The 12,486-nt window shown below is 42.6% G+C and overlaps 1 protein-coding gene across 13 annotated transcripts in view; it reads right to left on the bottom strand.

The window, feature by feature from the left end:
• The window catches only part of WDSUB1 (WD repeat, sterile alpha motif and U-box domain containing 1), a 30,887-nt gene extending 20,196 nt beyond the window's left edge, over positions 1-10,691 (bottom strand). The window contains exons 1-6 of one of the 13 annotated variants that reach the window (XM_090143419.1): positions 10,551-10,691; positions 8,088-8,176; positions 6,642-7,044; positions 3,588-3,772; positions 2,098-2,190; positions 667-760 (exon numbers count right to left, since the gene is read on the bottom strand). In XM_090143419.1, coding sequence (XP_089999545.1) covers positions 667-760; positions 2,098-2,190; positions 3,588-3,772; positions 6,642-7,039 — 770 coding nt within the window. In that variant the 5' untranslated portion in view covers positions 7,040-7,044; positions 8,088-8,176; positions 10,551-10,691. Of the gene's footprint in view, positions 1-666; positions 761-2,097; positions 2,191-3,587; positions 3,773-6,641; positions 7,045-8,087; positions 10,444-10,550 lie in introns of those variants that run through there. The other 12 variants (XM_090143421.1, XM_090143415.1, XM_090143416.1 and 9 more) reach the window with 12 other exon arrangements.
• Positions 10,692-12,486: the final 1,795 nt, after the last annotated feature.

The raw sequence follows: 12,486 nt of genomic DNA, 5'->3' as shown, positions 1-12,486 counted from the left end.
TAAGCACAGAGTCTGGCTATCCATTAACGACTCTCAGAACTTCTACTGAATTCCAAAATCTTCTCATTTGCAAAGCAAACTAAAGGAAGCATTGCCATTCAATTAAAACTAAATGAAGGCCACATAAATGTCCAAAAAGAACCCCACCCAGAAATGCTGTTTTTTACTACTTCTTAAGTTTCTTAGTCTTCTTAAGTTCTTTGCTATGAGAGCAGTGAGGTGCTGGAACAGCTGCCCAGAGAGGCTGTGGATGCCCCGTCCATCCCTGGAGGTGTTCAAGGCCAGGTTGGATGGGGCCCTGGGCAGCCTGGGCTGAAATAAATGGGAAGGCTGGTGGCCCTGCATGTGGTGGTGGGGGGCTGGAGATTCATGATCCTTGAGGTCCCTTCCAACCCTGGCCATTCTGTGACTCTGTGATTCTGTGATGAATCTCATTGCAATACACAGAGAACAGAGCTTGCAAAATCCTAGATTTCAAACTCAATCCCCACCAGACACAAACAAACTGGAAAAACAATTCATTGTTTCTGGAGGGCAGAGAACTATCCAGTAATTACAGGAAATATATTTTGAACTCTGCAACTCATTTAAACATTCTGTTTTACAGTACTTAAGTGTGGACTGGATTGCCATCTGAAATTTCAAGTAGTATAAGATACTGCTTACCCTGAGGCTAACATCTGCCCATCATAAGAAAATGCACAAGCCAGAACTGGGGCAGAATGTCCACTCAATGTGCATTTATATCTTAATTCACCACCTAAAAATACAAAAAGTAAATTATTGCAAATTTGATATATCTGACGAGGTATTAAGATAACACGGTTTTAGGGGCATAAAGCTGCCTCAAATACCTGACTCTGTGATGCACTGCTATAGAAAATGGGACAAAGGATCACAGAGAGAATGTAATTTTAACTTCCGTGACCTCTTCACTTTGTAGTCAGCATCTGTCTAACAATATGTTAGATAATTGGGTATCTGTACATTCCATATTCATGCCTCCAGACTTCTATATAAGTGATGACAAAAATTCCCACTGGCGATGATTTTGGCCATATGCTCTGTCTCTACATAGCAGTCACATACTGTCATGGTTTTATGATTTTTGTTATTGGTATTCCACACCATAACAGGTAGAGCACTGGGAGTTAATGCTGCAGTTCCGTTGAAGGTCCATATTTCCAGGTATCTGGTTCTCAGAAGAGAAGAACAACTACATCTCCCAGAAGACTTTCACTATTCTATTTCCATTTTCCATTCAGAGGGAAAGATAAAGCTGTCCACAAGTCACGAGATGTCCCTTCTGTTCCTGCTCCCTCTGCAGTATGTGCTCCCCAGCCATCTGCCTTCAGCATCAGTGAGGCCTTCAGTTTTGGACACTCTCTCATTTTATTTATTAGCCTCAGTTCCAATTATATTGTATTATATTGTGTTATCTTGCATTCTGATATCATACTTAGTAAATGAGTTTTTTCTCCCTTAGCTCATTGCCACTGTTGTGTTTTTAGGTCCATCTCCCATCTCCCTGTCTCTTCTCTTTTCCACCATCCCCCACTCCCAGGGGTCCGTGGGTCCCCCTGCCCCATTAGCCACAGACCCAGGGCTCACTGACCCGTAAACCATTGACACAGATTACACTGCAGTTGTAGCACAGCCACACTGTTTTGACTCCTCCAGCTCTTGCTCAAAAGGCCAAAATTACTGAAAGATGAAAGGAGATCTCTCCCTGGCCTAGCAGATCAAGAGGTTTCAAACTATCCATGTGCCCAGAGGCCAAGATAGAAATAATACTCGTTACCAGAAGATGAAAATGATAATTAAAAGCAAATATCATAATATTGAGAGGACTGGGGGAATTTTTTTTTAATCTTTACTATTACTGCTAAACAGATCACTAAATAAAAAGCTGCAGAGCCCAATCTCACAAAATACAGCATGCATTAGCTGCTTTCTAGCAAAACAATTAAAAGAACACTTCCAATTTGTGGTTAGTTTGGCTGCGAATCCATGACAGCAGTATAACTTTGATCCTAGATGTAAATTGTCACTAAAGAGTTAAGACACTTAAATATGAAGAAGCATCACCATACACACCTAAGAAGTCTGCAAACAAAATAAACCAGACTTTGATCTTATTATCTTGACCACAAGAAGCCATCTGGAAGTATCTGGACGCATGTTCATCATCTGATGAAATTAAAAAATATTAATGGGAAATTTATAAGCACAAAAAATAATAGCGTATCAGTAAATTACATCACCACTCCTTCAGGACAATTTGGTAAATCTCCTTAATCTCAGAACTTTAAAACGCATTGATAGAAAGAACTGCAGAATTCTAAAAATATCTGCAAGTAAGGAATGTGTTTTACCATTATGTTATTTCCAGAACAAGTAGATGGTGCCCAGAATTGCGCAACTATGCTCATATTTGAAGTGTTTTGGATGACAAGAGTTTGATTCTTCTATCTGACAAGTGTGGTAATATTGCCTTCTAACCCACAGTACATGGTTATTTCCCCACTATAAATGGTTCTTTCCATTTCTTCAATAGTTCTCAAATTTTAAAATCATTTACACATGTACAAAATTTGAGAATATGAAAAACTATTCTATTTCTATAGAGTTACAGTTAAGCATCAAATTACCCCCAAGGTTTCATCCCTTGTTTTCCTGTATTTTCACTTTCATCTGGTAATTACAATAACATTCTCATACACACAGAGCTGTTTGCAGTTCACAGGAGCCCTAGAGTTACTGTCTGCCAAGGCAGACCTTAGGATTTGCCACCAATCTGTCATATATCAAAGTGCCTCCTTCTCCTAGGATTCTGTGTAAGATCTGGGTTCTTACCAAGAGATGAGCAGCATGCCTTAGCTATTGTGGTGTAAAAACACTTTTCTTGGTAAGTCAGCCAGAATGAGAATTCTTTCACAGCACAAAAGATTTGGACACATTTTACATGCTACCAAGTCGTTAATGGGCATCACAGTGCTGTACATACCAAGCTCCTCAGAAGGGGAACACACTGTTTTCCATTAAGGTTCACTAAAATTTTTACCCAAAGCTGCTTTTATTATTACATCTTAGCAGGACTTGTGAGATTGAGGGCTCACTTCTCCCCAAAACTGCACCAAGTCTGGTGAGGGAAAACAATCTACCTGCTCACACTTCGTTCTGTTTATTACATTTATAGTTCTTTGCATTGCTTTAATCCAGTTCTGTTCCTTGGGGAAGCAGAGGAAGCAAAAGGTAAGTGGAAATGGTAATCAAGTACTGCAGCTTCTGACATCGTTCTTAGAGCCAGGAGATAGGCCTCACAGATGCTGCCCAAACACATTCCAAAACCCTGGCAGCGCAATTAGCTACTTAAAGCATCATCGACCTCTCCACTACTATTACTTAAGAGTATTCAGAATACAGAGAAATTTCAGCTCTTCCCAATGTCATTTGTAGCTTGAGCACCAATGAGAAAAAGAATATGAAAATAAGAGCTTGAGAGAAATGAAATCACACTTCTTCTTGTTCTTTTTTTTTTTTTTTTTTTTTGCCATATTCCTCCCCTGAAGAGTCAAGTAACTAACCAGAAACTGGATGTGAAGAAATATCACAGCAGGTAACGCCAAGATCATGTGCTTTTTCATTACACAGACATCTCATTTTATCATCCCAAATAGTCAAATCACCACATGATGATCCAGTGACAAAGAAATTTCCACACGGAGAAAAAGCACAGGCCACCAAAGAACCATCTTTAACATTCCCAGATCTGAAAAGTAAGAGTATATGATAACTGATTTTAGAAGTAATGCTGTGAAGAGTTCATCTCTCAAATCTGATCTGATAGAATATCTGATAGAATATCAAAATCATACTAAGTTCTGTATTTTGGAACTTGGTAACAGATGGCAGAGAAACTGTGCAATTGAAATGAGATGCAAAAAAAAAAAAGCACACCTCTAGGATCCAGGACCTGCTCCTTGAGGAAAAACACGAGGTGACACCCCATGATAAAAGCATTTCAGTTGAGTGATAAGTTCCAAACTAAAGATACTTTGCTAGGACTTACAGTTTAGAAGACAGAATACTCTGTTAAAATGTTAAAATTCTATGGCAGGATACATTTTGAAAGTAAAACAAACAAACAAAAAAAATCAGTAAAAACTGATATCTGTATTTTAACTAAGTCAATACTTTGTAAAAACTGATCCTAAAAGAAAGTTCCTAGCAGATAGGTAAATGCCTCAGGAAGGAACTGGGGTCAATAACCTACCATCCTCCAGGTTATCTAACAGTAATCTAATGTCAAATGAATGTCTCACACCTTTTAACAGACACTGCATCAGACCCAGTACGCATAGCTGAATTTCTAAGCATAGGAAAAAAGAACTCACAGACACAAGCAATAGTCACGCCACAAGAAACCTCAGTGTTATCAACTCTGTATTTTCTAGAACAGCTGCACATTCTCTTTTGGTACAGAAATTTTATTTACTGCCAGAGGTGTCAATGCAACAGACGACAAAGTCAATATACTTTCCTGCGGTTCTCTCTAACCAGACACCTCGGACCACCAAAAATCACTGACTCCCTTAATTAGATCACTAAGCATACTGGAGAACATGCTACACCACTCCATCTTTTCGCTACACAATTCTGCTTCCTTAGCACAGCTTTTAGAGCTTTCACACAGAAAAAGCTATCACTTCTGCTATGAAAACAGTGAAAGAAAGAGTACTATACCCATTCAGAGCATGCTTTTCAGCCTGTCAGGTCTGTTAGCAGTATCCTAGCTACTGAATAAGAAATGGCAAATGCTTTAAGAAACGTCTGTAAATGAACGTGCTTGAGGCTGTTCACATCCATCCTAACGATGATTTAACTTGCTGCTTCCTTCACAATTTGGACAGTCAATCCACAATGCAGCTGAGGATTAACTGGTTACCTTGTATTTACAACCAGTACACTTAGTCAAATGATTCATCAGTGTGGTAAAGGGATTCTCTTTTTTGGCATCAACACACTCAACTTTTGCAAAAGAAACAGAGTACTGCAGGCTGGGTAACTAAAAACTTAGATGTGTTTTTTAGGTATGTTGATAGTTTCTAAGTAATATTGATCACAGTTATAAGAAAAGCATAATAGGTTTGCCTTTGTAACCTTTTGTCCCTGCAACTACAGACACCAGCAACTACCCAGGGAATTCATCTGCTGAATATAAATGTATATGTACATCCCCAAAATAAATACAATTAAAGCTAAGCTGAATACTGTGAGCATGTTTAGCACTCAACAGTAATTTAACAAATGAAATGAGGTAGAAGGGAAAGGAAAAGTCATTTTTTTGTTGTTGTCTTACAATAAGGTGGCAAGAATCCATTCAGTTTATGGACAAGATTCCAAATTCACATGATTTCAAATAACAAAAATCATTTTGGAAAAAAAAAATCAGTTCTAAATTGCTGCTGTGTAAGGCAAAGGCAGAGGCCACAAAAGCAGTAACAGGCTTGACTGAGAGTAACAAAAAGCAAACAAATTTCACTTTCAAAAATAGCTCCTTCATCCTGACAGCCAGAGGACACTTGTTTTAAATTCTTAACTTCCTTCCTATTTCAGAGACAGACTGTTTAACTGATGCTCTACAACTTGAGTAATGTCTTGCTCTTGTACTGACTACAATAACTGGCCTGAAGACTTTGGCAACAGAGGAAGATTCTGAAGATGACAGAAAGAGGGATTCATGCTTTTAGTTGTGCTACTTCACTATAAACACTCAGCTGCTTTGTTTCAAATAGTTTTATGCTTTGGAAACTCAGCTGAAATGTTGATTACAATGCTTAAAGATTTAGCTCTAATACTCCTTTCTGTTGCTGCTACATCTTATTCTACATCTGAAACAATACAGTTTATGCTAATACTTTCCAGCCTTTTTGATTTTTGGATTACCATCAAGCTTCCAAGATCTTGTTAGGCCTTAAATAGTCACATCATTATATACTAAAAGACTAAAAGACTAGAGCCAGGATCCACCCCTGCCCAGACCTCATGTAAGGGTTGGCAGTGGAGACAAAGGTATCTTGCTGGACATCCCTGCATACCTGAGGCCTCTGGAAGATATCAGCTTCTTTCCTTTGTTTCTGTGCCCACAGCTTTTGCATTTGAGCCAAGTCCCCACTTGCTGTAGCCTAGGACTTTGCTACTCTGCTGTAAATGCTGCACTTCCAGTGGTGTTACAGAATTACAGTATACTCAACATAAAGCACGCAATGCAGTCAGGCTCTGCTGACCAACATACCAGTTTGTTGACAGTTCAGAAATCAAATGCATATAATATGGAATGTATCCTAATTTCATGTTGAACCAGTGAATTAAAAACAAACACAAGATTTAGATGAAAGACAAAATAATCAAGCCTCTTGAGTATGCACTGCTTAATGTTAAAGAGAAGCAAAAACTCAGCACTTCTCCTATTTATGACCTTTTGGTCTTTCGAACTCTATTCATTTTTTGTCATATAAAACCAGAAGCGTAAGGTTTGCAAGCCTGTACACAGTACTGCATACTAACAGAGCAGCACTTGTATCAGATTGTATTTCCATAATAGTAAATAAGGTTGTGAAAAGGTATTTGGCACTCACCTGTAGCATTTCATTGAGTGCACATTCCAAAGAACAACACTTCCGTCAGCTGCACCTGACACCAGATAAGAGGACTCAGGAGAAAAGCGGCAGACCCTGACTGGACTGCCAGTGGGCTGCTCCAGCACTGCCAGCATCCGGCCATCACGAGTGTCCCAAACGATGGTAGCACCGTCTGTGGAACACGAAGCTAAAGTGTGTCCTGATGGAGAGAAGCAGCAGCAGTGGACAGCGTACGTATGACCTTTCAAAGGTGAGTATGGGAGCTCAGTGAAGTCATTTAACGAGTAAATACGAACTGTTTTGTCCAAGGAACAAGTAGCCAAGCACGATGATGAGAAGGCACAGCAGTTGACATCATCACTGTGATCTGTTAAAGTGCGAATTAATGTCGCCATTTAATCTACTTCCAAAAAAAGAAACAAAAAAACCTGAAGTTAAAACAGTTAGACGTCTCCTAATTCATAAATGAGATGTACACAGTACCTTACTAAGATACATTCTCCTGGAAGAAATAACTGATTTGCAGAGGCTAATTTTTCACTTAAGTACTGTTTTATCCTCAACCCAAAGCAGAGCACATATACAACATGGAAATGAGGAGGTTTTGACCCAGTTATAGTAAAACATATCTTAACTTTTATTTAAGTCAACTTGCAGGTTTGCAATGCAACACTGAAACTCACATAAAAACTATTTGATTTTAGGGCAATGGCAACACACTTTGTTCCAGTATTTTTGTTTATACTAATAAGCTTGCTGTTCAAATTTGTTCTCAATTGCACCTACACAAAACATAATGCAGTACAGGTGCACAGTAGAATCTAGTCACCAAGCTAACAACTTATAAACCACTTGCTACATATAAAACAAATATCTCTTCCTACATGTGATTAGCATTCAGTGACAAAACATTACTTTGGGTTGCACCATGGATGTAACAATATTTTTAATTTTATTTATGTAGGGAAAAAACAAAAGTTTTCCTAACAAGCTAGCACAAAGTAGCTGTAAGGTATCTTTGCATTTGTTTTCAAGCCATCCTCTCTGGATGTGCCATGTACGCACTTCAAAACCATCTGCATTAACAGTTTTGTGAAAGCAGCAGTACCCTGTCCCATCATCCCTATAAAGCTGGCACCAGTACAGCTATGTGTACAAAGAGGCTGCTAAATGAATGCTAGATCTCCAGATGGGAGCAGAGCAGACCACAAATGTATGCTGGGATGGAAACAGAAATCACCAAAAACTACAGTTGAGCTTTACTTCCAAAAACTAACATCTACTCTGAACTAATGGCTATGGGAAACAAGCAAGAACAAAGACTAAACTGAGACTCAAATGTAACAGCTGAGAAAAAGCAGTGCCTCTTCCTTTTTATCACATTCCCTGCTTTTGTTAAACCAAGCAATTACCTGCACCACCACAGGTCAGGTTGTACTTTACCTTCCTGAAATGATCTGGTGAGGTGCCGAAGTGTCAGACACAGTCGGATGGAGGACAAGGCAAGTTATTTCCGTTGGGATCTCCAAATTCTAAACAGAAAATTTACATCTTCAGTCAGCACTGCTGCAGCTCTGCACAGGTAGGCCTTTGGAATGCTTAGTGCAAGGGTTGATGAGAGCATGAGATAGTCAGAGAAAGGAAAGAGGGCTCAAACCAAAGCTGCTTTACTGGAAACTGGAAAGAAATGCTGTCCCCTTGTTTCTCATCATCCCTGCCCCTTCTCTCTATATATAGCAAAGGAAAAGAAGGCTGGAGAAAAGAAGGCTATGAGGCGACCTAACTGCAGTTCAGTATTTAAAGAGAGACTATAAACAGGAGGGGAGTCAACTCTTTATAAGGGTAGATAACAGCAGGACAATGAAAAATGGTTTTAAGTTGAGGGGGGAAAGATTTAGGTTGGATGTCAGGGGAAAGTTATTTACTATGAGAGTGGTGAGGTGCTGGAACAGCTGCCCAGAGAGGCTGTGGATGCCCCATCCGTGGTTGGCCAGGTTGGATGGGGCCCTGGGCAGCCTGGGCTGAAATAAATAGGGAGGTTGGTGGCCCTGCGTGTGGTGGTGGGGGGTTGGAGATTCATGATCTTTGAGGTTCCTTCCAACCCTGGCCATTCTGTGACTCTGTGATGAATCTCATTGCAATACACAGAGAACAGAGCTTGCAAAATCCTAGATTTCAAACTCAGTCCCCACCAGACACAAACAAACTGGAAAAACAATTCATTGTTTCTGGAGGGCAGAGAACTATTCGGTAATTACAGGAAATATAGTTTAAACTCTGCAACTCATTTAAACATTCTGTTTTACAGTACTTAAGTGTGGACTGGATTGCCATCTGAAATTTCAAGAAGTATAAGATACTGCTTACCCCGAGGCTAACATCTGCCCATGCTTCCCATAGGGAAAGAGGAAACGGGCAAAAGGAAGAAGCAAGGAACCAGGGAGATACAGAGAGGGGAAAGAGATGCACAGAAGGGAAGTTGAGCTACAGAGTAGGGCTAAGGCAGGAACAGAGCTGCTCAGAGTATTGCAGAAGGCTCACAAAGGCCAAAATCAATATGACAGCATCATGTGGTAGTTGGAGAAAACTTCAGTTGGGCGTGAGCTCCTTGTATGGCCAAGAAGCTCTACCATTTTTATATTCCGTGTTCCGTAATGTTTACGTACTACACAGTTGTGTACTACTGTAAACCAAATACTGCAAACCGAGTAATAGATTTAAGTCAAAGATGGAGATGAGAATTTGAAATGCTCATGAAACTGCATTTGCTTCTGCAACAAGGGAACTCCATGAGTATTCTCCAGGTACCGAGGCAGTGGGACTATCACGCCTCACAGACATCAGCAGCATCAGACAAGCGTGCCATGTGGCCGAGCTCAGGGAAATTCCCACAAAATACATTCCAGCCAGTTCTCCCATGCCACAGATCATGATCCAGGGAAAAAGGAAGTGCAGAGCCAAAAGGAAGTGCCTACAATTCCACGTTGATCCTGGTGGGCAGAAGCTGCTGCGCTACTTTGGTGGAGCCAACGTCTAAATCAGCACACTATTATTTATGAACTTCGTCTGGACAATCCCAAGGCCAGAGGCCACCACAAACAAGGAAGCAATTCACATACGTGCACGAACACGTGCCTGTATAGGTGGAGACACACGTTTGCAAAGTGCACACAGGCACACACGTACATTCAATGCACACGTACATTCAATGCACACGTCTTATAAGGGCAAAGCAACCGCTCCCCTGAGAGCACACAGCACGCTGCTTCAGTTACGGGTCCGATCCTTGGTACCGCTTGTTGTACCACCAGGACCCTCCCAATTTTACGACGATTCTCTTTAAACCTGCCGGACGGAGGCTTTAACGGCCCGCGCTACCTTCCCAGCAGCGCTCTTCAACCCTCAGCCCGGCTCACGGCTCCAGGAGCAGCTCCGGCACTTCGCGGCACGCCCCGCCCCCCGGCGCTCAGGGCCCGGGCCGCCACTCACTGCGATCTCCGGCCACCGACCCGGAGCAGCGCTCACAAGGCCGCACGGCGCTCCGCCCGCAGCCCTTCCGCCGGGGCGGCAGCCGTCGCACTCGGAGGCCGCGGGGACGGACGCCCGCTGCGGGCCCGCCGGGAACGGACCGCACGAGAACGGCACCGCGAGCCCTGCTTCGGCTCCCCCGCCTCTCTGAAGTAAAAGATGAAATAAGCGGCGGGAGGACGCGGGCGGCCCCGCCCCGCCCTCTCAGGAGCCTTCGCATCCGGCCCCGCGCACGCGCTCTCGCCCGCCCCGCCCGCCCTTCCCCTCAGGGGGCGACGCGAGCGGCTTTTTTGCCCCATCTCGTCCGCGCGTTTCCCAGACGCGGCCTCGTTTTCAGACGTAGCGGCCCGTAGTCCCGGCACGCCGCCCTCGTCTCACCGCGGAGCGTGTTTGACGCCGGGCAGACAGCAGGCCGACAGCCGGCGGCAGGGAGGCGGGCCGAGCCGGAGCAGGCGCTGCCCGCGCCTTGCACGGAGGACTTCATGCCGCTGCTCTCCCGCTGGAGCTGCCCCGCTCGCGGACAGCTTTACGAGCGGCGCCCCGCGGGCCGCAGCACAGAGCTGAGCGCCCCGCCCCGCGCGCCGCCCCCGCCCGGCCGCTGAGCCGCCCGAGGTCGGCGGGCTTCAAGCAAACGCGGGCTGTTTGCTTTGTCAGCGGTCAGACGGCCTCGACGAAGAGGAACAGCTCGTCACGAACGCTGCAGGCCACTTAAACGGGTCCGTATTGCACAGCTGGGAAAGCAGAACTGACTCACTGCGCCAAACTGCGGCTCCTCAGTTCTACTAACCGCGGTCCGTTCGGGCAGTGCAGGCGGAGGGAATCTGTGTATTTAAAGTCTTTTCTGAGTGTACGTACCGACTATTAAAAAAACGGATTACACTGGAGAGCTACAGAAAAGTCACAGAGTCAAAGAGCCTAACTGGGTTGTTCCAGATTTCAGTCTTTAGTCCTCAGTTTGCAGGCACGTCGTGGTAAATCTAAAGCATCTACGGCCAATTTGATGTGCACTGCGCAAACAACGTCCACTAGATCACAAATTCCACATTTTATATAAAATTACTGTTCTTGGGATTTCTGTGCCCACACACTGAAGCACAGAGGTGCTCAGATAACCATCCGTCATCATGAAATTACATACATTATATGACAAGATGTAAGGTTTAGACCTCTTTTTAAAGACACGTTTTGTCAGAGACAACTTCTAATTTCCAGCTGCCTGTGTGTCATCAAATGTGTTTGAAAGAGATATCAAAGAGACAAAGCAGAACGCAAGGTGATAAACAGAGAACTCCTCACTGACCATCACAAACGCTATTTAAAAAGTTTTAAAGTTTGTCAACAAACTCCACAAATTAAGATCAGCTTACCTCGTTCAGGAAGGAAGCAAGCACATCAGTCTTTTCCTCTAAGAAAACTGAGAGATGGGAACACTAAGAGGACAGAAGGTTAGCAATTAAGAAAAACTGAAGACATTTCTCCAGCAGTTAAGTAAATCTCTGCTCTTTTCTATGAAGATATGACAGTGTATTTACATTTCAGGCTCACTTTTCAGATATAATTTAATTTTATTGGAATTGGAACAAAAACACTCCACCAGTGAGCAAAGTAATACACTGGTAATGTACCAATGTTAAGAGAGGTGAAGCATGTCCCATTATCATAGTGGTAAGTTCCTTAACTGTACCAGCTGCACAGCTAATCAGGAGACAGGCTGAAAAACGCAGCTGTGTGCACAATGTCGGTGTTAATACTGTTCCAACTTCTCAGAAAACTCAGATCTACTATGGGGAATAAAGTACAGAATCTGAGAAAAACAATCGTCTTACATCAAAGTCATGCATTTGCAAATGATCTAAGCATTTCAAAGCACAGAACCTACTGTTATATGTTCAAAACACGGATTACTGTTCATATCTATGGAACATACCAGCAAAGCTTTTTACAGAAGCATTCAGAAACATTACGAAAAAGTTAAAAGTTATTAAGCAGTCAGTGGAGCTAATGTTAGAATGCAAGGCTGCCTGACACCCACACGTGATTCTTTTATTCTAGGCTATGCCAGTTCTTCTGGCAAGACTTCAGGTAATGTTCAACAAGGTGTTCTGCAGAGGGCAACAGAACATACGAAGAATTGTTAAAGAACTGGCACTTAATGTTATTAGTCAGCAGAAGGAGGGAATATAATGGCAAGGGGGTATATAAAACAAGACTAAGCCTCAAACATGGCATTCCAAATAAATCTATTTTCTTCAGTCAGGGCAATGGTGATGACCCATGCCCTCCTACAGACAAAAAAAAAAAAAAAAAAGCTAAC

The sequence above is a fragment of the Phasianus colchicus genome, chromosome 7 (assembly GCF_987193195.1).
Source record: "Phasianus colchicus chromosome 7, bPhaCol1.hap1.1, whole genome shotgun sequence".
Lineage (NCBI taxonomy): Eukaryota > Metazoa > Chordata > Aves > Galliformes > Phasianidae > Phasianus > Phasianus colchicus.
The sequence above is the reverse complement of the archived record's forward strand: the minus strand, read 5'-3'. Positions and strand labels throughout refer to the sequence as shown.